Source organism: Barbus barbus, assembly GCF_936440315.1.
Source record: "Barbus barbus genome assembly, chromosome: 31".
In the NCBI taxonomy this organism is placed as follows: Eukaryota; Metazoa; Chordata; class Actinopteri; order Cypriniformes; family Cyprinidae; genus Barbus; species Barbus barbus.
In genome coordinates, this window is record NC_136759.1 from 22279603 (window position 1) to 22302073 (window position 22471).

The following is a 22471-nucleotide window of genomic DNA, read 5'->3' on the forward strand; positions in this document are numbered from 1 at the left end:
TGGATAAATTTTGGAACTCTACAGACCACAAGAAAGTAAAAGAGACCTTAAAGTCTCCTTTTGCTTTCTATTGTATTTCACTGCAATCTAGCAGAGAGAAACAGAAATATCAAAAAGCTCTCATTTGTGATCTCATTATGTCTCATTTTCATCAGCTTCAGTGGTGTAGATGGTAAGGCGAATGCTTTTTGACACGATCGCCCGGAGGTCGAGCCTGCCTTTTGTCAAACTTTTTTTCTCCCTTTTCAAATCTCATATCACATCGGAAGGCATTTATTTTCAATAAAAATGAAGGAAATAATCAAAAAGTTGAAAAGTATCGGGTAGGGTTAGGGTAAGTGTAGGGAGGGCATTATTGTCCCAATAAGGTGACATCCATTTAATAATTTGAATTAAAACTATAATTTACACTCAATACGTTATTATTGCGTACTGTTTTATAATGCACTACAATACTTAGGTGCAGATAATTGCCACTATTTGCAATAAGTAGTATAAATAGCAGAAAATCTTGCTATTTTAACAGTGTAAATAGCATATCGTTAAAAAATACTGCTATTTTCACTAAATAAATTGTATCTATCGCTAAGAAAATATAGCTGCCGTAAAAATATAGGCTACAACCAACTGTATTTAATATATTGTGCCCAAAATACAATGACTTTTTTTTTTAAAGATATATGAAAACATTTTAACATAGTTGATCAGCAGTTTCTAGCCATGCAGCCTTTCTCTCTGATTTTATGACAGCTGTACCTTTTATGGTTAGTCTATTAGTAGAACATTAAAACATTAATCTAAAATTGCTCTTTAAAGCATTAAAAACACTAAATTAAAAATTAAAATCACTGAATTAAAATTGAAAATAAATAATAGAAAATGGACTACATTTTAACTGATAAGAGGAACACAAACTCATTTGAGCTAGTAAGGCTGTATTAGCCAGCTTGCATTTGCTTTACAGTTACTGCTATCATAAAAATACACTTATATTTAGGATTAGAATTCTGCATGTCACATTTAATGTCCAACAACAAATATTTTAGCAGAATGTATATTTTATTCAGAATTATTACGCTATTATTCTATTCTGCTCCGTCTGTCTAGCGCAAGTAAGCCTCGTTCACTCCTGACAGAACAATTGATATATTTGCAAGACTTTCTAACATTTACAGATGAAAAATATACCTGTGACGTGTCAGTTATGCACTGAGGAAAACAAAATGCATTAAATTGCCACGGTGGATCGATTTGATCCACGATCGACATTAAGGGCAATTTAAGAATAAGTGTGCACATCAAATTATCCTGACTCATTGAACCTGGATCGAATTTTAACACTAATAAAATAATAAAAAATCGGTTCAAAAGCTAAAACTTTGTCTTCAGTGTAACATTTAGTGTTTCTGTACTGAAAACTGGGTGCAGTTTGAAACCCTGCTGAAGATCGCCATCCATCTGACCTACTTTCTTTCTGTCTTTCTCACCCTCTCTGTCTCTTTTTTCCTCTTTCTTCACCTCCTTTTTCTGCCTCCCTCTGAGCCCCACAGCTCAGAGTCAAATCAACTCAGGCGTGACTCCTATTCCAGACCTTCTTTCTCTAAAGCCCACCGTCTTGGCCCTGAACCGCAGGTGGCCAACAAACTCCTAATGGTGGCTGCATTCAAGAGTACCGAACACAGGATAAACAGACTGTCTCCTCTCCCCATCTTCCGCCAGTCTAAACCACCACGTCATGTGTCGTATATACAGTATTGTATTCCATCCTCATCGGGGGTGGTAAGGCGCAGTGCCGTCTTTCACCATGACGAGCTGGAACAGCAGAAATGGATGTGTGGCAGACACACTTGCATCGATCGACAGGCTGGCAAACCCCTCCCACTGCAGATGGACCATGGCCCAGGAGCGTTTAATTAAAGAGCATGTGAGAACAGCTCCCAGCTGCCACCTCCATGAAAGCTGAAACCTCGCGATGGCCCCGAGCTCTGCCCTCCCTCCTGACGGCTCGCACTAATCAAAGCCGCTTTCAGGACGCTGAACGGAAAGGACAAAATCGAAATCACCTCCATCAGTGATGGCAAAGGATGCAACAGCAAAGTCTTTTGCATCAAAAAAACACATGTGAATATGATCAAATAATGACCAATAATATGCATAGGGGAATGGAAGGGTCGTCAATCAGAAGCTTTGAATCAAGGCCACTGTGTTCTATGCAAATAGACAGCAAACTGGAAGCGGGATTTGCTGGGAGGCACTCAAAAAGTAACAAGAGTCTTACGAGCCATCAGTGAAGAACACACGCAGGCATAGTGAAGCACTGCTCATTTCCGCAATCTTTCTTATTCAAATCCACCTTGATTACTCTGTACAGGTCTGGGCTGGCTGAGATGGCGATGCAAAAAGGGTTATATCAGTGATGGCAGGCTTTGACAAGTAGCACGGTGCAGGCAAAAATTTCCTCCGATGCCTAATTCATATTTGATTTGGGGGAAAAATGTTGGATAATTTTGGCTGAGATTGTCTGTCAAAGCCATTTTAGGTTTAAGATTGTTTAGGCTTGCATGAATAATGAACGTTATTTCATTTCGGAAATTGGCATGTCAATGAAGTGGTGCCAAAGCATTTAAGCAAGATTTATTTTGGCCGCAGTTTAAATGACAACCTTTCCTTATTTTATCTACAGTATATCACAGTGACTTGGGCCCTATTTGGACAATAACTGATTTAAATAGTAACTTGTATGTATTTCAACATTTTCTGGCACAAGTCAGATTGTTTATGCTTGCGATGACTATATGAATTGTGAATGATGTTTCAATTTGAAAATTGGCATGTCAATGAAATAGCAAGAAAAGGTCTATGCAAGTTATTTTGGCTGCAATGTAAATGATTATCTTTCTTTATTTCGTCCATATCATGGTGACTCAGGCCCCATTTGGATGTGAACCGATATAAATAGGAAAATTAGGTAATTTCAACATTTTCAGGGATATAAGTTTATTGCCATCTGATGATGAAGATCGTTTTTTCACCACCCAAGAAAAAAACAAAAAAATCCCATATGAATTACCTTCTGTTTTTGACAAACAAAAGGGTTGATTCTGGCTGAATCAATATCTCCAAGTTTACAAGTAAATTATTTTGAAAATCTTTTCCAGAGGACTACTATTTGACAGCTTGCATGGTAATAAGAAAGATCTATGCTTCAGAGAACCATAGAACCACAAATGAAATTACACTGTCACCCCATCCCAATGAATGTGAATTGGAAGAAAAAGAAAACTCAAGAGATTAGAAACAGCTAAATTTGTCATTATAATGGCAGGTTGTGCTTAACTTTGGATTTCAGCAGCCAAGTTGGAATGTGTCATGTACCCGACCACGTGTGAATCACACTTTCATGTTCATCAGAAAACATGGCTACTTTGTCATCTGAGACTCAATTAAAAGTTACCTTTAAAGTTACACCTGTTTAAAGCAAAATTTCCATTTAATACTGTACTAACCGATCGCAGTTGTGAGAAAGGACACTTGCTCTGTCTCCTTCCCATCATTGTACACAGCCAAGTGCCAGATGCCCGAGTCCATGTATTGTATAAAGCCTGTATCGTGACTGGTGAGTGGCATCAGGCTTCGCTGCTGGGCTGGAAAAGGTGGACCCTCAAGGCCTGGCAACCCTTGCGACAGGAGTCGACGGCCATCCAACAGCTCCACAAAGTCAAACTGGAGACAAGGAAAGACAGACAGACCACAAACAAGCATTAGGAATGACACATGAGCCTCCGGGAGCTGATAAGTCCTGCATGTTGGAGCCAAAAGGAGCTGGTCTCTAAGGACAGATTGAGACTGTGAAAAGAGGACTAATGCAAGGTGTGAAAGGAAAGCTGCTAACTCTGTACCAATTTATGATAATATATGCACAATTTTGAATCTCACACCTCAAACCTATAAGGGTTATATGTCATCTCTTTAAAAAAAAACAAGTACTGCATTTCATTTATGCTGATTTTCATTATTTATACTTAGGAGTAAATATGGCATTTCAATTGACAAAATATTACAAGCATTTAAAGTAGTAATGAGAATCATGAGATGTCATGGATGTTTCTCAATATTGTTGAAAGAAGTCTCTTATGCTCACTAAGGACACATTTATTCGATAAAAACAGTAAAACTGTGAAAAAATAACTATTCTATTTTAATATTTTAATATGCTGTTGATTCTTGTGATGGTAAAGCTCAATTTTCAGCTGCCATTACACCAGTCTTCAGAGTCATGTGATCCTTCAGAAAACATTCTAATATGCTGATTTGGTGCTCAAGAAACATTATTATTATCATCAATGTTAAAAACAGTTGTACTGCTTAATATTTTTGTTGAAACCGCTTTTTTTCAGGATGCTTTAATGAACAGAAAGCTCAGGAGAACAACATTTATTTGAAATAAATCTTTTGCAACAAGTATAAATATCTTTACTGTCACTTTTAAACAAATTGAATGCACACTTGCTCAATAAAAGTATTCATTTCTTATTAAAAAAATAAATCAATAAATCAATGAATAAATAAACATGAATGAATAAATTAATTAAGAATCTTGACCTCAAACTTTAAAAGGTTGTGAACATAAAATATAATTTCTCATTTCTTTTAATTGTGGGATGACATACTATATGACCATGACATTCTTATTTGACATTTGTGCATAAGCCAAATGACAAATAAACCAATATCACTGAACATAATGGACCACTGAAAGCTGAAATCTAATCATACACAATTAACCTTACCATATCCGCATGTGTTATTAAGAAACACACTTACAAAATAAATCTGTTCGCACAAAACTGAAGAGGAAAAACAAACAAACATATAATCTCTCTTATTGGTTAGCGTGGCTCAATTGCAAAAGTCTATCAGCCAAGGTCTTGGAGTAATTTCCAGTGACACAATACCACTGCACATATGAACCAAATCAATACAGGGAGGCTGAGATACTCTGTGTTCAATACTGAAATTAACTGTCTGTTTATGTCAAAGCCTTTGAGATGAGTCTTTGAGACGATAATGCGCCACAAAATGAAATGAAATCTTGGGGGAATATGCTACGTCGATAACCTATTGACAAATGAATGGGAGGGACAAACAAACAAAAGTGGATCCTCCATTTTTGATTTTATTAAAAAAGACCTGAAACCTTCGTGAGGCTGTTTTTGATATGTGTAAATTTCAATATAAAATACTTTCTTTCCCAGTCTACAGTAATATGCAGACATTTTACATAGTAACACTAGTTTAACCATTGATGTGAGTTTGGGGCGAAACTTTGTCAGACTAATGGCAGAGGGAATGTTTGGGAAACATGTTTGTCATATAAGTCCATCTAGTTCCACAGAAATTATGCAATTTAGCTTTAAAAGTGCAAAAACATGAACAATTAGCGCTTAGCAATTAGCATGTCGGAAATTTTTTTTTATTTCTGGCCTGAATAGTCAGGATTTTTCTCATCTCTATCTACTTTCATTCTCATTCAAAAACAATAAATATCAACATTTGGATAAAAAGACAGAACAAACATTGTTTAAATATTCATCTGAATGGACCTATCTAACCCACCTGTGTATGTGACGGAGGTAGGCCTCTCCTCCCGTAGATCCCCACCAACGCATCTTTACTGAGGGACACATTGAATTTGAGGTACATGGGGTGGTCGATAAAGACCTGCGACCTCCAGAAGATTCCAGGCGGGATCAGCTGGGCGACTTTGCGGCCCACGTCTATCTCGCCCATGTCTATGAAGCTGTCCTCCGGGAAAAAGCTATCTAGTTTACCTGTGGAAAATGAGATCTATCAGTCAGCTCGACGCCTCATAAATCTACCATATGGTGCGAGCAGAGGGTCAGTGTACTGGGTGAATGACCCTCTTGCTGATTTTCCATCACATCAGGAAAAAATAGCCACACAGACCACTGAACATAAGGAGCATTCCTAAGCCGAAACTTTACAGGTACAAAAACCCAACATTGTGGGAGATGTATAAAGTATGCTTTTCTCTTTTACATTACTTTGTAAACAACTGCAATAGAAGTTTTTATATGGTTAAATTCTTGTTCATCTTCAAACCTTCATTAAACACAGAAAGTCTATTCATGTTTCATGGTTCATTTTGTGTTTCCAAGACTGTTTTGATTTGGAAGTTGATTCAGCCTCACTGTATATACAATCAGTTGTTTATATATTTGTTTTATTTTTTGTACTATCAATTATTTACTCATCAGAATGTTTCCGAGGCAATGCCTCCCTTGCGTCCTCGGAGAAAACGCCCCTGCACCTAATGCTGATGTACCCTCCTCATTGGACCCTGAGGAAATGGCAACATCTGCTCGCTCAGGTGGATTGGCCAATTTCCGCAGTGATGGCGACAAAAGCAGACATCCTTGCAAAGAGAGCCCAGAGGACTCTCAGGCAGCTTTTGCGTCGGGCTACACGCGCTACAGCAGATGGCAGTCTCCTCAATAGTCAATCATTTGCGGCATATATATCTGGAGAGACAGGACACGCTTTCCCGCCTTCCAATTTACCACCTCCACATAATGCATTACCACATCAGTCGCAATTACACATGTTGTGAAAATTCGGTTATGTCATTGGCCATATTTTGTCATTGGCCAAACTTAACAAAATCTGTCAAAACATGTCTGGACAAAAAAGCAATATATATATACTCAATTGTTTTTAAATAATGAAGCTTGAATAGGATTTTTATTTATTTATTTATTTTTTTAAGTACTAGGACCAGCTATTATAAGGACCAGCTATTATTAGGACCAACTATTATAAGTATTAGGACCAACCATAAAAAAATTGTATGCCCATTACTGTAATGCAAAATTTAAGGCAATGCAATAAATAATACGTTTAATGTATATTGCTTAGTATTTACTGCATTGCTTTTAATTTATGATGATTTAATGGAAGGGAAGTGGTGTGCGGCCAAGTATGGGGACCCATACTCAGAATTTGCGCTTGTTGGGGGTTCGGTGCCTTGTCGTGGTTTTGAGGGTGGAGAGAGTGTTGGTTATTCACTCCCCCACCTACAATCCCTGCCGAACCTGAGATTCGAACCCACGACCTTCGGATTTCAAGTCCAACTCTCTATCCATTAGGCCAAGACTGCCCATGTAAAGTTCATTTAAATAATAATAAATATTGCATTACATTGAGAATGATGAATGATTGGATTTTTTAAAAATTGCAATTTTAAACAAATTAAGTTAAAGAGACATTGGGGAGGAAATACAGAATCAATTTTTTATTTTTATTTTTAAAAATTTTTGCTGAGTAAATTATGATTTCCGTCGCGCATGGCAAAACAGAAACGTCCAGTTGAGTTGCCAAATGCATGAATTTAAACAAGGTTTCACTGACACTTTCCAGATAACATGATTATGGGTAATTGAACTGATTACTAGAAGGTGCAAGATGGTCAGAAAACTTCTCCGGTACAGTGTTTATTTAAGTTAATGCCTGGGATGTACAGCACAGTGACACTGGATTGATTTGCTGTGTTCCTGATGACAATGTTACTCTGACAGTCAGAACTAAAAAGCCCGGCCTATCGATTTCCCCTCAGCCGCAGATGTCACTCAAGCGGAGGCACCGTCACAGCCTCCGTGTTTGTGGTTTCACTCGCTCCTTCTCTGCCAGCTGCTAAATGAAAAAAGAAGTCTCTGCGACTCATCTATATGGTAATGGTCTGATCTCCCACCTTTTGTCCGAGGCCTGTAGCAAATCAAATGGCTAAATATGGGTTGTGCTCATGGAAAAAGTTAACTTTTCCTACTGTACGAACTTCCGTCTCCATGACCGTGGGGGTTAGTGTCTGCTTTCTTCCGCTGCCAGGAAAACTCTTGTCCAGTCTTGGAGATGAAAGGAATGCATGGCTTTCTGGATAGGGCAAGTTATAATCTGCCTTGAGCCCCTGGATACTCAATCCCTAAAGCTGTGCCATTCGTTCTTCCAGGAACAAATAATACCCTTCCCATTTTCCCTGCAACTTTCACTGGATTGTAATGCAGATCTCATGGCAAGCAACTGAGACTGGTCACAGCATGGAGCTGGCTGACAAATAATCCTGGATCTTGAAGTCTTTGAAAATCAAAAATAAGACGTTACAATACTGGCCAGTGCAGAGCGAAATTAGCGGGAGATGAGTTCATGCGAATCTGGCAGGAAATTAGCTTGAAATGTTGGAATGTGTTGTCGGATACGAGATGACTGAAGGGTATGAGTTCAAACGCTTGCCCAAAAAAAAAAAGGTTTAAGGTTAATCAAGACTGGAAGAGCTTCTTATTTCCCAAACCGAACTGCTGCCTTTTCACATCAAGGCTGCTATTTATCTGCACCCTAATAAGGATCACTCTTTGACCAAAAAAAAAAAAAAAAAAAAAAAACGCATTCAAAATCCATTTATCTAAGCGAAACAGAATGAAAATGTAGAGCAGAACTTGATTTTATCCATTGGGAACTGACTGGACCATGTAACACTCCATACTAAAATAAAGCCAAATCTGAGTGTGAATAACATACACAATGCCAACGGGAACAAGGAATTGAACGCAATTGAACATTTGCGTTGACTATAAAACATCAGACTTGGACATACCGTCATCTTTGCTTCCTCGATCCGGAAACTCTAGACCTGTGTTGCCCAAAGGCGGCAAGCCCAGATCTGTGGGCAGATGTAGGCCACTCGTGTTGTCCTCCGTCAGCTGATATACCTGCCTCTGCATTGGCTGCAGATGCCAGTTGAGTCCGAAGAGGTGCATGGCTACGGAGAAAGAGCAGCAGCAGACAGAAAATTTACGTGTGTTGGAACAGAGATTACTGAGCATGTGCCTTGGTGTACATTATTGTAATTAAATTAGATTCACTAAGGAATACCATAGACACTGCATCAGAAAATTAACATCCTGAAGGCTGTGGGGTGATTAAACCAAGGCTGTATGAAAACAAATGTGTTTTGACTTGATTAATCTTTGGCAGTTTAAGAGCACCAAGAGAACCACAACCCATTGAAGCTTAATATGGAAATATGACGTCATGGCTGTTGGATTTTCCAATGGAAATTCTCTCTTATCAATGACATTTTCTAACTTAAATGTTGTTTAATTTAATGTTGTTGAAAGAAGTCTCTTATGTTCACCAAGGCTGCATTTATTTGGTCAAATACAGTAGTGAGATATTATTACAATTTAAATTAACTGTTTTCTTTTTTTTCTATTACCATATTTTTACATTTTGATTTATTCCTGTGATGGCAAAGCTGAACTTTCAGCATCATTACTCCAGTCTAAAGTTTTACATGATCTATGATCATTCTAATATCCTGATTTGGTGCTCAAGAATCATTTCGTATTATTATCATCAATGGTGAAAACAGTTTTTTGCTGCTTAAAGGGGTCATATGATGCGATTTCAAGTTTTCCTTTCTCTTTGGAGTGTTACAAGCTGTTTGTGCATAGATAAGATCCCTGAAGTTGCAAAGACTAAAGTCTCAAAACCAAAGAGATATTCTTTATAAAAGTTAAGACCTGACCACGCCCACCTAAAACAGTTCATTCAAACACGCCCCCACATGTCTACGTCACTGTGTGCGAAGATTTGCAAAACACCGCCCAAATGTATACGCAATGAAAGAAGGCAGAACTATTATCTGCCGCCATATCGTGGAGATGCTGTGTCTCGTTATGAAAGCGAAAGTACTTTGTTTGGGCTTCCAAAAGAGGACACAAGTAGAAATCAGTGGGTAATTTGTATTTCCAACACAGATTTCCAACACAGTATTTCCAGAACAGTTCAACCCAAATATTAGAGTGTGTGCAGCGCATTTTACGGAGGATTATTTCCTGAACCTGGAAGAGTAGCCTACATTGCTGGCTTGCACAAAGGCTGTTTCTATAAAGTGGGGCAACTGCAACTTTGCAAGGACAGTCTGGCGCTTCTGACTCACAGCCTGTAAGTACGTTTATTTAAAGAATTTGCCACTGACGATTCAAATGCTAGTTTTGAGCAGTGTAGAGTAGCGTTTGTTGTTTCTCCGATCACAAATGCAGACATGATAATGTTTACGCGGCGCGATGCATCACAATATGGTAAGAGGCGTAGCATTTCTGTCTCATGCTTGAGGTATTTGGCCAAACACAAAGCACTGGATAGCTGGCCAATCAGAGCACGCCTCGCTTCTCAGAACGATGAGCTTTGTAAAAATTGGCACGTTTCAGAAAGGCAAGGCATAGAGGAGCAACAATAATTTACAGTATGTGGAAAATAATGTGTTTTTTTAACCTTAAACCGCATAAACACATTGCATTACACCAAATACACAAAATAATGTTCTTTTGTAGCAACGTCATATGACCCCTTTAAAATGTTTGTGTAAGCAGTCATACATTACCATTAAAAAGTTTTGGAAAATATTTGAAAAATAAGAAATTAATACTTTTTATTCACACTGACAATAATAAGAATCATTATTAATGATTAGTATAACAACTAATAATAATTAAGCTCTAAATCAGCATACTGTATTACAATGATTTCTGTGAGTAAAGACTGGAGTAATGACTGCTGAAAATTTAGCTTTGCTACCACATAACATTTTTTATATTCAAACAAAAAAAAAGTTGTTTTAAATTGCAAAAATACAGTATTTCACAATATTACATAAGAGCATACAAGACTTTAAATTATGGAACACAAAAACACAAATTCACTATTAGCTAAGACTTTTTTCCACAATAAACCTCAATAGTATTTATGCTTGGTATTGGTTAGGGATAAGGGATCTAGAAAATGGTCGTGAATAAATGTATATATTGAACAGTGTTATCTAATGTGTTATGTAATGTGTACAATTGTAATTATTCCAAACTTTTGACCAGTAGTGTATTCACATTTCTTTAAGTCACTGTGAAAACAACAAAGGTTCCCCCCACCCTTGGAGAAAAAATGTTGTACAACCCACAGAGAAAAGCCAGAGCCCACAGGGCAACTTTTCTTTTCATCCCCATTAGCTTACTAACACCCCCCGTGGCTAAAGAGACAAGGAAATTATCAAGTCAGCAAGAACACAACAAGAGGTACGGATGAATGCATGAGCAGCACCAGAAGACATGGCGATATTTCACAAGGTCAACAAAAGAAGCAACCATTGGGATGAACTCTGGTGGCGCAGTGAACAGGGAAGGAGGGGCCAGACATGATGGATCACCAGGACGAGAATGGTCAGGTCCAGCTTAGCCAGGCAAAACCTTGTCCTGGAAGTCTTCAGTCAGCAGATAAAATGCCAACAAAAGGCCTTGAAGTGCTTTCTTGCACAGAATGGAAGTTCTAAGCACAGGATGTAAATAACCAAAAATTTAATTAGGATTGTGATGCTAGAATATAGGCTGCATATCAATTCAAAAAAAATATTTACTTTACGGGTAATTGGAAAGTGCACACTTTTGAGTATGCAGTAAGACAGTACTGCATTATTGGGATTCACTAACATATCATAAAATGCATTGTGCACTGTTTGTGTTTACATGTTAAAATGGTAGCATGTAGCAAAATTAATTATTACTACTACTGTGGTTCGCTTGTGCTATCAAAAGATTCAGAGCAGCCTGATATAGCAACATTTGCTCTACTACTGGCTGGACTAATTTGTTAAAAGTTAAAGTTAAAAAGTGGAGAAGAAAATCAAAATAGTACAGCATCCAGGCACTTCTGGCATACTACTATCAAAATACCACGATTAGAGATATTCTTACTATAGTACTGATAGTATGCATATTGGGATGCAACCACAGTATGTAAGACAACGGCTGTCGACACAAACTATGGTGGACTATGGCGATGTCGGAGTAGATAAAACAAATGATCTCGAGCCTTGTCTCTTTACCATGCTCCATTTCTCTCCCTACGTGAGCTGCCGTTTCTCCTTCGTCAGTACAGAGCTGGTTTCAAATTGCACAAGTGGCTTTCTCTGCCACACTCTCTTGACAACCTGTAGTGACAATTCAGGGCTAAAATTACTTTTCCGCTCCACTCAATATCTCAGAGAGGTGACAATGTATTTGTTTTGTGTAGCTGCAAATATCTTGTCTCAATCAGGGTGAGAAAAGGTCTAAATGAATGATTTATTCTTCTGTCAAAACATTTGTGAAAGAAACATATAGCTGGAATAATTACCAGACCCTCACTCAATCTTGATTTGTGTGACAGAACACTACAATTGTTCAGCAGATTTGTAGATTAAATAAAACCAAAACAAAAACAAAGAATAAACTTGTTGGTGTTTACAAGACACAAAGACAACGCTCATAACCTACACAAATCGTTAAGTAACAATGACTATCATTGCTCCTTGTAGGTATATAAAGTGCTGATTTAAACACCTTAAAAATCCAAGTCCAATCAGATCAGGAAATGTCTGGCACTGGACTCCAGACTGGCACAAAACAATGCATGTATTCATTATACATCATCTTAAAAATCATAAACCGTTTCATGCAATTTCATGGTGTTGGGTGTTGTTGTGGTTGTTGAAGGAACCAACAACCTTTTCTTTCCAAATAAATCCATACACCCAGTATGAACATAACTAGAAATCAGGAAAAGTAGAAGAAGTGGAGGAACAGTCAAACTAAAATTTATTCAGACACCTTCAACATTTCTCACATTATCACAGTTTATGCGCTATAGTTTAGAAAATGGTAATAAATTATGACAAGAACTCAGAATAAACTATGTCAGAACAAATTCATCTGGATAATATCAGATAACTTTGCTTTAAAGGTATGCAATGAATTAGGTTGAATAGTTGTCAGCTATTAAATTTAAGTATACAATTAGATAATACCATTGTAGGTCAACCAATTACCAAGAAATGCTTAATTTTGTTCAGTATGTGGTGTAAAAAGTTCACATTTGCAATTAAAGAAAAAAAAAAAAAAACACTATAGCAAAACATGGTCAGGCAAAGTGTCTGAATAATTTTTGATCCCAAATTTTTATCAATTTTACTGGTAGTCCACTGTTTGAAGAATGTTTGGGTATAATACTATATGTCACAGTTTACTTTATTTTGCCATCCGCATGTACATAAATGAACTATAGTGTCCTGGACCCACTAGTAAAAAAAATAAAAAAATAATAATATCTGGTGTCTGAATCTTTTTTGGTTTGTGTCTACTTTGTTCATTAGGGTTGTGTGTGTGTGTGTGTGTGTGTGGTGGTGGGGGGGGGGGGGTACACCAGGTTAATCTTTAATAATTAGACTAGGAGTGCAATGCCTCACTGAGTAATGGCTGATTGGTTGGAGTGGTGTTTATGGAGGGAAAGATGTGCCTAAATTCATTTTCAAAGAAAAACAAAAGAGCTTTGTCTAATTGCTTCATTGAGCCTTTGGTTGGATATCCTTTGTCCTGCTTTACATGTGGCAAAATCAATGATCCTTAAGATTCTGCAAAGATGTGCTTGCCCTAGCTTAACCAGAAGCATCAAATTGGCAGTTTTAAAAGCCCAGTGCACAGCTCACAGACTGCGGATCAAACTAGTCGTGACAAATGGAGAGTTCTGCTTCGCATCCCTTTGCATGTTTGGCCATTAATTAAAGCCATATTATGTGGTAACCACCCCACATTTACTAAATGGTGAAAATGTGGCCTGAAAAACGATGAAGCCTTTGACAGGCATTGCCACGACGGATGAGAGTGGCCATCCTCCGGCTTACTCAATCAATAGCCATTTGGAAAATTGCAGGCTGCGCATTTTGTTGATTGCATTCCGACATATTCGGGCATTCCTGAAGAAAGGTCTGAATGTTGCCGTTACTTTTGCAAGAGAGCATTTGTGGAGGCGATAAAAAGTCGTGGCTGTCTTGAGAGACAATATAAATGCAAACGACCGGGTGCCTCCGCCCCCGTCAGTACCGCTGGAATTGACTATGTCAAAGGCGGACAGACGCGTTACGAGACAGATGGCTTGGTTTGTCATCACCCAAGATCGAGTAAGGCATTCCTTTAGCTTGCTCTCTTTTTCTGCTGCACATTGGTTGATTTGTGGCTCTGTGGGAGGAAGCAGAGAGTACAGACTGTGCGCATGGGCAGTGGGGGTGGACAATCGAATCAAAGGCATCATGGGTCTTGGTGTCGTTCCAAGTGTCCAAGTAATTGCTCCTTCAAGGGGCCCATCTTCCATCTGGACCCCTTTGCAACTTCTCCTGTCTAGCTCTGATGTAAAATACCTCACACACTTTCCGGCTACCCCCGCCCCCCGCTACCAAACCTCATTATGATTTATGTCCGAGCTGTCCCGGTATCTATGATTTCCAGAGTGCGTTGGGAAGAGTCCAGCTTATGAAATATGTTTCTCCGGCTAGCCCAAACTCTTCCATCATCTAAACTCACTCTCTTTCTTTCTCTCTCTCTCTCAGCTGTCAGCCAGGCTCCCAGAGCAAGGAGCAAAGCACGGACAGGTGGAAGCGGACTAAGCTGTGTGTTTTTTTAATGAGGGTCCCGCTGGAACGGCAAGTGGAAAGACCCCACGACCTGTTGAGAGTAAAACGGAAGCCATGCTGAAATGCAAGTCTGGACGCACACAACGTCCCTGCAATCTCTACTTTGGCAGGCCAGTTTGGCAGATCCGTGCAAGCCAATTAGAAAGTAGAAAGCTTGAACAAACTACTGCTTCAGTCTGAGAGGAACACAAGCTCATTACTGTTCCACTTCTGTGTTTCAAACCTTTGCAACACCTCCTGAGAAACAGACAAAAACAAAAGACACCATCTATCCCACATTTACCTCCAACAAAAAACAGCTTTATCCCAGGATAAAAAAAAAGAGGACAATGCTGGGATCTGGGGGCAGAGTAGTCACGGGTTGAGAAATGCAATTTCTTGCTCATCCGTCATAGAATGGACAGGGCACATTAGCAAGCATATGGTTAATTAATTCCCTTTAGACACTTGAATGGATGAACACGGCAGCTCTCGGTCCTCTCATTAGCAGTTTAATTACTCTGACACCCCTCCTGCAAGGATCCTGGTGCGCAAGATCTTTGGCACTCTTTGGGCAGCCATCTCATATTCGACTATAGAATCTTTACCAAGAAACTTATCTGAAGAGAGAAAGGCCGATGTGAAGATGCCAGTCACCACTTTGGCAAATTGAAGCGAGACAAATAAGATGACAGGTTTGAGCAGTGCCCTTGTTTTACACATGGTTAAAGTAGGTATTCGGAGAGTTTACATTTATTTTAACGAAACGTTGTTGAGGGATACTACTTCATTTATTGAAGAGTTTGTTCTTGACTGAAGAAAATGTGTCTTTTTATAGCTTATCTTTAAGGTTACTCACTTGCTTACTTTCTTTGAGCATACATGGATTTTAAGCCCTTAAAAAAACACAAGTAGGTGTCAAATCAATCTGCAGACAAACCAGTGAGACTTGGAGAGCACTCTTGAGTGTTAAGTTTCCCTAGTCACGAGTGCCTCATCTTTTCACCAAAACTCCCAGTGGAGCTTCCTCTTTTCTATGTGCCTTCCTCTGGTCTCACTTCAAGTTCAGACTGTTGACTATAAATGAGAGGCAGTGAAATGCACATCATCAGCAAGTTAGTAGATCAAAAAGTCTTTAGCCATTTTTCACTTTCACACTGAAGCTTAGGAGCTGTCAGGAGTGAATAATATCTCTACACTGGTAAGACTACATATAAAGTCAGGCCACAGAGAATGCACTTTTCCAGAATGTCTTGATAAAACAGGTTCGTCCAGGAACTTGCCAATTTACAAGGCGGTTTCTGTCCACCATGATTCAATAGTAATTGCAAAGAAAGTTCCCCTGGGGTGACCTGGCGCTAAGTGCACAAGGTGCTCAAGGGTACCATGGTGACCTAGCAGGACTATGACCTAACTTTCCAGTTGCAAAGTCTTCCACATTTAGGTTAAAGCAAGTCTCCTCATTATAATTTAGGCTACCACAAGCCAACACTTTGCTGTCACACAAACCCACAACCTACACAAGTCCTATAACCACTACCAGTCCTTTCAACCCCAGAACATCAATACCTTGACGATCCAACACTGTGGATTGACAAAAATCCATTTGGCTGAATGTAAAACTGAAAAGGCATTCGGCTGATTGTAATAATGAAGAAACAAAGAGACAGAAAACAAAAGACTGGCGCTTCAAAGTCAATCGACAGTTATAGTGAGTGTCTTGTGTCTATGACTGAGGTTGAATGTTGGGCGGTACAATAAGGGCCCAGCACGCTTAGAAATGAACACAGAGGGAAGCTGATGACCTTCAGATGCCGAGGACATAATGACCTTCTTAATGAGCATGCCACCACTGAGAAAATGGCACACCACTCCCAATTCTGCAATCTCACTCCTTTCAAGGAAGCGGTTCTTGCAAACTCCACAGAAAAAGAATAGGGGGGAAATGGCAAAACTATGCAGCAAGTCAAAAACATCTGTCAGGAGGTTTAATTGGGTTCATTAGACAACACAGCTAGAGTTTCCAATTACAGGCCTACATAATTAATTGCACTTGAAATTAAATATATTTTCTCATCAGCTTTTAATTAAATGTGACCCCTTGTTGTTGATTGAATCCCAGATTCTCAGGGTGAGCTACGGTATCATGCGTGTTTACCTGAGGTGCTCAGGGAGATGAGCTTGATTTTGGAAGAGGGTTAGGAAGGGGTGGGGTGGCTGTAATTACATGAAGTGATTAAGATACATCGGCTTGGTGGGCTTCGCAGGGCTCCTAACAAGGTCAAAGCTTAACTAGCCCTCTAGCTAACTCAGAGAATAACTCCATTAAGCACAGTGCTTAGGAATTTAATGTAGACAACAGTATCAAATTTTGTTCCAAAATTTTGTGAGCTGCTGCCTACTAAGCAGACACCACTTAAAAGTCTTTTCAAGACAGAAAATGAATGCTCTACATAGGCAGCAATTCTGCATGGAACACAAATAGAGCATCTTGCAGGAAGCACACATGAGGCATGACTCACACTTGATTGCTGCAATAAGTTAATGTGGAAAGAATAGATTGCATACTGTACATAATTATTATGGGAGAAAAAAATTATTGCAATGCCTCTACCTCATAATTGAGCATAATGATTCACCTTTGAAGACCACACAAAGACAGGTTAAATATGCTATACCTCTAGGTAGGCAACCTACTAGTTTTTTGAACACACAGATCTAAAAAAACAAAAAAAAAAAAACATAGAAGGTAGGATATAATGCGGTGGCTTGCTAAGGCAGCATCCTAACGATTACTTAAATTTATTTAAGATTATTTAAAACATTTTACATAGGCAATTATTAAATGGATAGTTCACCTTCAGTTGTTGGCCACCATTGACTTCCATGGTATGGGAAAAAAAAAAAAAAACTGTTGAAGGTGAACTATATCTTTAAAGTAAGTCACATGCACTAAACAAATAGTGTACCTCATACAAAGTGCAGAAGAGTATCTTAAAATACAGTTTTAAGCAAAGCTGAGCAATTTTCAGCTAACATACATTTAATTTAGGTTCCAAATCCCTGTACAGAATCACAGAGTAGCAACTATGTTTTTTTTTTTGTGTGTTTGTTTTTTACGTCAAAAATAGATGGATGGATGGTTAGAGTTCATTTCAGTTCTACACTGTATTTTTTTTCTCAGTGCCTAAGCTGTGAAAAGCTGTTTATCTCTAATAATGAAGACACATCTGTGTGATCTCCATTTGGATGCACCTTGTGCAAATTATTTTGCACTCAATTTTTTCCTCATTTTCAACTTCAAAAAATATTATTTCATTCTGTGGGCTCCACGTGAGGTTACACGTAACAATTTACATTCTAAGCAGACAAACATTATGCAAACCCATTACATGCTGTCCTATAAAAGATATTGGGTTATACAAAACATTATTTTTTATTATTGATTTACTCTTCATCGTATGGACACACTTTATTTGGAACTGCTAGCTCTTATCTTCTCACATGTACATTGAGTTTTCCACTTCTTTCATGGGATTATATGAAACAGATAACAAAATTACTAGCAGACACCTAGTAACATTCAGCACCACAGTAGTCAGTGTTCATTCTAATATGGTGCAGAACTAATATAGCTGTAATACATCACGGACAGTTGATAATTCTATGTAGTCACTGTTTAACTACAGAAATATTAACCACATAGAAAAAAAAATCAAACCACAACCAGCATGAACTGTTGCTATGATTCAATCATCTCACTTTATCCGTTGTCCATTATTGATTTGGTTCACTGACCAAGCTGATTACAGTTGTGGGTCACTGAAATTTCCTGACAATGTGAGAAATCAATAATGTTAACTGTAATCTGCAGGAGCTGAGCTTTCAATGATTGAAAAGTGAATCACATACAGCATCTTTATGTGTCGCTACTCTGGCACAATGTGGAAACAGATCAAATTGAACACACAAGTCATATCAGTCTCTTTCAGTGAGGCAGCATACTGATAATCATCAGCAGCTTGATTCAGAGCAGAGGTGTTTAAATGACAAAGCATTACTTCAGCCTTTACAATGATCTTTAGTATTACAATAAGAGTAGAATGTATAACATGTACAAATAACCCTATTAAACCAATCGAAGGTGGCTTGTTGACCAAGTTGGTTTACACTTGTCAGGCTTGTCTGGTTTTAGAAGAGTTTTGGTCTCGTTTCCGATCAGCTAAACAATCAACTAAGAGCTGCAAACCACCTTCAAGTTTTTCTTTTTAAGAACCAAAAAATCAACACATATGTCATTTCTGATATCCGTCACACCTCTGATGCAATTTTAAGGATGGGGGAGAATGTAGAGGGGTAACTTACCAATAAAGTAAGCCAACAGCAACACCAGGGTGACGGAGATGAGGATGGCACTGAGGGCGGCACATTTCCAGTTGCAGTGCTTATAGGGTTTCTTCAGGCTAAAGGCAGGCCGTGAGAAGGTGTTCCGCGGCAGGGGTCGGGGAGGGGGAGAGTAGACCGTGCTGGACGTCAAAGGGTAGCCAGGTGAAGTCGTGCAGTACAAGGGCGAAGTCCCGCCAGGCTTGAACAGAAAGTGTCTGCAGAGATGCAGAAAAAGCTATTGCTTATGTTCACAAAAATGGGACATTAGAGAGCACTGTGTGGTAAGTGTTTTCTCATCATGGTAAACAGTATCTGTAGAGTCTGTAGGCTTGATTCCCCACACCGGTCAGTACTGCTGTAGCTAAGCACTTTTCCAAGCTGTTGCCATGGCCACATCTGAGCGCTGGCAGCAAGACACACTGTGCCCCGTGGGCTGCGTTTTATCGGAATTCTGAATCGATATCAAATTTAATTTACAGTGCGAGTGACCACAGTGGATTCTTGTTAATACAAGCCCTCGTAGTGACTTCTAATTCACCTTAAGGGAGTGTGTGTCAAGAAGCTGTGGGATATTGCAGGATGTACATTATCAAGACTGCTTATTCACTGTGGATGCTGTAATCTTTGGTGAAGTCATTGACTTTGAAAGCACTGTAAAGCTGTACTGACCAGACGAGGGGAAACTCAGAAACAAACCACGTTAGGCTAATGAGGTACAAGAAAACGGAACCTGCAAAAACTTGCAAACACTCTTAAGCCTGGCGCACACTACAAGACAGAAGCTTGTCATGTTGGCACATTGCTATGGGTTCACCAGGTCCGTGAATTGGTTTAGGGATTGTAGCTAGCAATGCAAATAAAAATGATCTTGCAAATTGCCTATTTCTGTCAGAGCCAAAGCCTCATGGGCAGTGCTCCGGAGTTCGATTCTTGTCTCAATGTCCTTTTTCCTGATTCCATCCCTAGCTGTTCCTATTTCTCCTTCACTGTCCTGTCCCGATAAAATGCCTCTAAAAATAACTTTTAAAAAAGCCTTTTATGTACCTTAAATGTCACAAATGTAGCAGAAAAAAAACACTATGAGGCGACTCGCTAAGAATTGCGCCTGATGTAGCTCTGACAAATGGATAGTTCACCCAAAAAGTATAATTGTGTTACCATTTACCCATTCTCATGCTTTCTCAAATCTGTATAATTTCAAGGTAACAGGGTTCAGTCTTGTAGTGTGCACTAAAGGACTTATGAACAGTTCCTTCTAGAAGAATGCTAATGCATTCAGGGTTAATTAGAAAAGTTGTTAGTTTGTGTTCAGAAATAATAATAAAAAACAGACAAACATGCAATTCATACAATAAGTGATGAAACATGTTAGATTCTGTTACAAATGTCACTATGTAATGAGAAACGAGTGTGCACAGGTACCACTATGCAGCATGGCAAAGCAGATTCCGGCAGCCGCGGTCAGATCATGCAACATACCCATCAGTGTAAGCGCCGTCGCGGCGAGCTGTGGCCAGTATGTCCATCTCTATAAAGTTGTCCTGTAAAGTCTCTAGGAATGTCTGCTTTGCTATGTTTCTACACACAGGTGGAGAGATGGACAGATGGAACGAGAGTGAGACATGCGTGCAAGAGGGAGACAGATGTGCAAACACAAAAATGCGATCACCCGGCAAAATTCTGTAAACGGACAGAGTGGAGAGGCTGACAAGGACAAACAAACCCCAGTTTCAAATGACAGGGTGCTGGTGCCGGATCCGGAGCCCAATCTGGAACCATTCCAATGTATTTCAACTGCAGTAAAAGCAGTGTTCAGGAGCAAAAAAAAACAAACAAAAACACTCTAATCTAAACTTACTGTTCTTAAACCATTAACCGACAACATCAGAGAACAGACAGCGGGAGAATCTCCGCATCAAATAATATTTTTAAAATACAACTCCTCAGTCTGGCAAGACTGATGTTAAACAAAACTAGATCAAGCAAAAGTAGATCTTTACCATTATCTTTTACAAAGCTGTTTATATTGGAAACACCCATTGCAATGAGTATTTAATTAAACAACAGTGTGTTCCCAACCTCTAATCTAGTTGCAAGGGTGCTGATATTTTGCATAACAGCACTCGATCTCCCAGCTTGTGGGAAAGCAGCTTTAAATGTCAAATTGTTTTGGAAAGGTACAAGAAAGTGATGTACTGTGGTTTAAATAACATAGCCAGTTAAAATACTCGTCTTTCCAGTCAGTTGAAATGTGGGTCGGATCTGAAAGAAGTCTGCAGGTCCCACAGCTCGGCACCAGCACTATTTCGGTGGAAGTGGGGAAACAGAGACATCCTTATGGAACTAAAGTTCTGTGTTGGGGGTTTTATCCCCGTGAAACCCGGCACGCCCCACCCGAGAGCGCTCGCGCTCTTTTACCACACATGTACCTTGTGTTGTACGACCCATGCCCCTCTCTGCAAGCATCCTGTTCTTCTCTGATAAACATTAGAGTATTCTGGCTCCTTTATGATTGTGGTTAGAAGAAAACAAGGCATTACTTTTCCATTCACTTCTTCACGTTCTTTGTGTTTAAGGGGCTGACACAACACTTTTCAGAAAGAATCACACATTACCCTGACAGAATTCTCAAGTGGTTACCTCTAAATCCTGCTTTAAGATGTGAATTTTTTTTTTGCAGTTTTTAAATAATAAATGGTTTCATAAAGCAGAGGTTTATTAATATTCAGAGAGGAACTTAGTGTGCATTCAATGAAGCATGTCTGCTGTAGCTCCGTGCCCCCTGAGACGGCTGCTCCATAAGGGGAGACTGAGATAATGCAATGGAGAAATGAACCGTCAACATGCATTGGGCAGGCACAACACCTTCAATTCAACAAGAGAAAATGTTTGCTTTCTTTTCTTCAGAGCTGTTCCAGACCTGCCTGCCTGCTTGGCTGATTGTCTTTGGCCGGCTTACGTACATTTGTTGGTTTGCTCAGGCATTGGGAGGCAAATTAAAGTTTTAAACGAAGACGAGAAGGGCCCAGAGGCCGGTTTGGAGGAGTCATAAAAGAATACATAAAAGCAGCCAATAAAATAATGGCACTGCCTGGCTCTCGTCCAATGGAAGGGCTCAGTAAGCCTACATATCCAGGGACTCATCCAACCCATTCCAGCCCGCTGTACAAAAGTCGTGAGAGGGTACCATTACAAAGCCATTAGCTAAAGCCTAAATGACAGGCCATCTTTCACTGTCCTTGTGGATATTGCTAATGGTTCCAATTTCATCAGAGGGATTCGGATAATTGATCGCTCTTTTTTTTTTTTTTTTTAGATAGGAGGGAGCTGTGGAGAGTGGGGTGTGATGTCACTGATTTACTTAGTTTCCGCCACTCTTTTCTTGCCGCAAATCGGCTGGCATGGACATCTGTTTCCCTCTCCCGTGGGAATACCTGGTCCAGATTAAAGTTTGGGGAAATCCACGATGTTTAGTCAGTCATTATGTTGCTAACTGTCCCTCCGCAAATTCAAATTAACATTCATTTTCCTGTTGAGTGG

General features: G+C 39.3%; 1 protein-coding gene across 2 annotated transcripts in view; it reads right to left on the reverse strand.

Moving 5' to 3' along the window:
• The window catches only part of LOC306851400 (teneurin-4), a gene marked incomplete at its 5' end in the record, with an annotated part of 157629 nt that overhangs the window by 87828 nt on the left and 47330 nt on the right, over positions 1–22471 (reverse strand). For both annotated transcript variants that reach the window (XM_079387595.1, XM_079387594.1), the window contains 5 exons: positions 3507–3723; positions 5617–5831; positions 8666–8830; positions 18911–19146; positions 20411–20509. In XM_079387595.1, coding sequence (XP_079243721.1) covers positions 3507–3723; positions 5617–5831; positions 8666–8830; positions 18911–19146; positions 20411–20509 — 932 coding nt within the window. The remainder of the gene's footprint in view (positions 1–3506; positions 3724–5616; positions 5832–8665; positions 8831–18910; positions 19147–20410; positions 20510–22471) is intronic.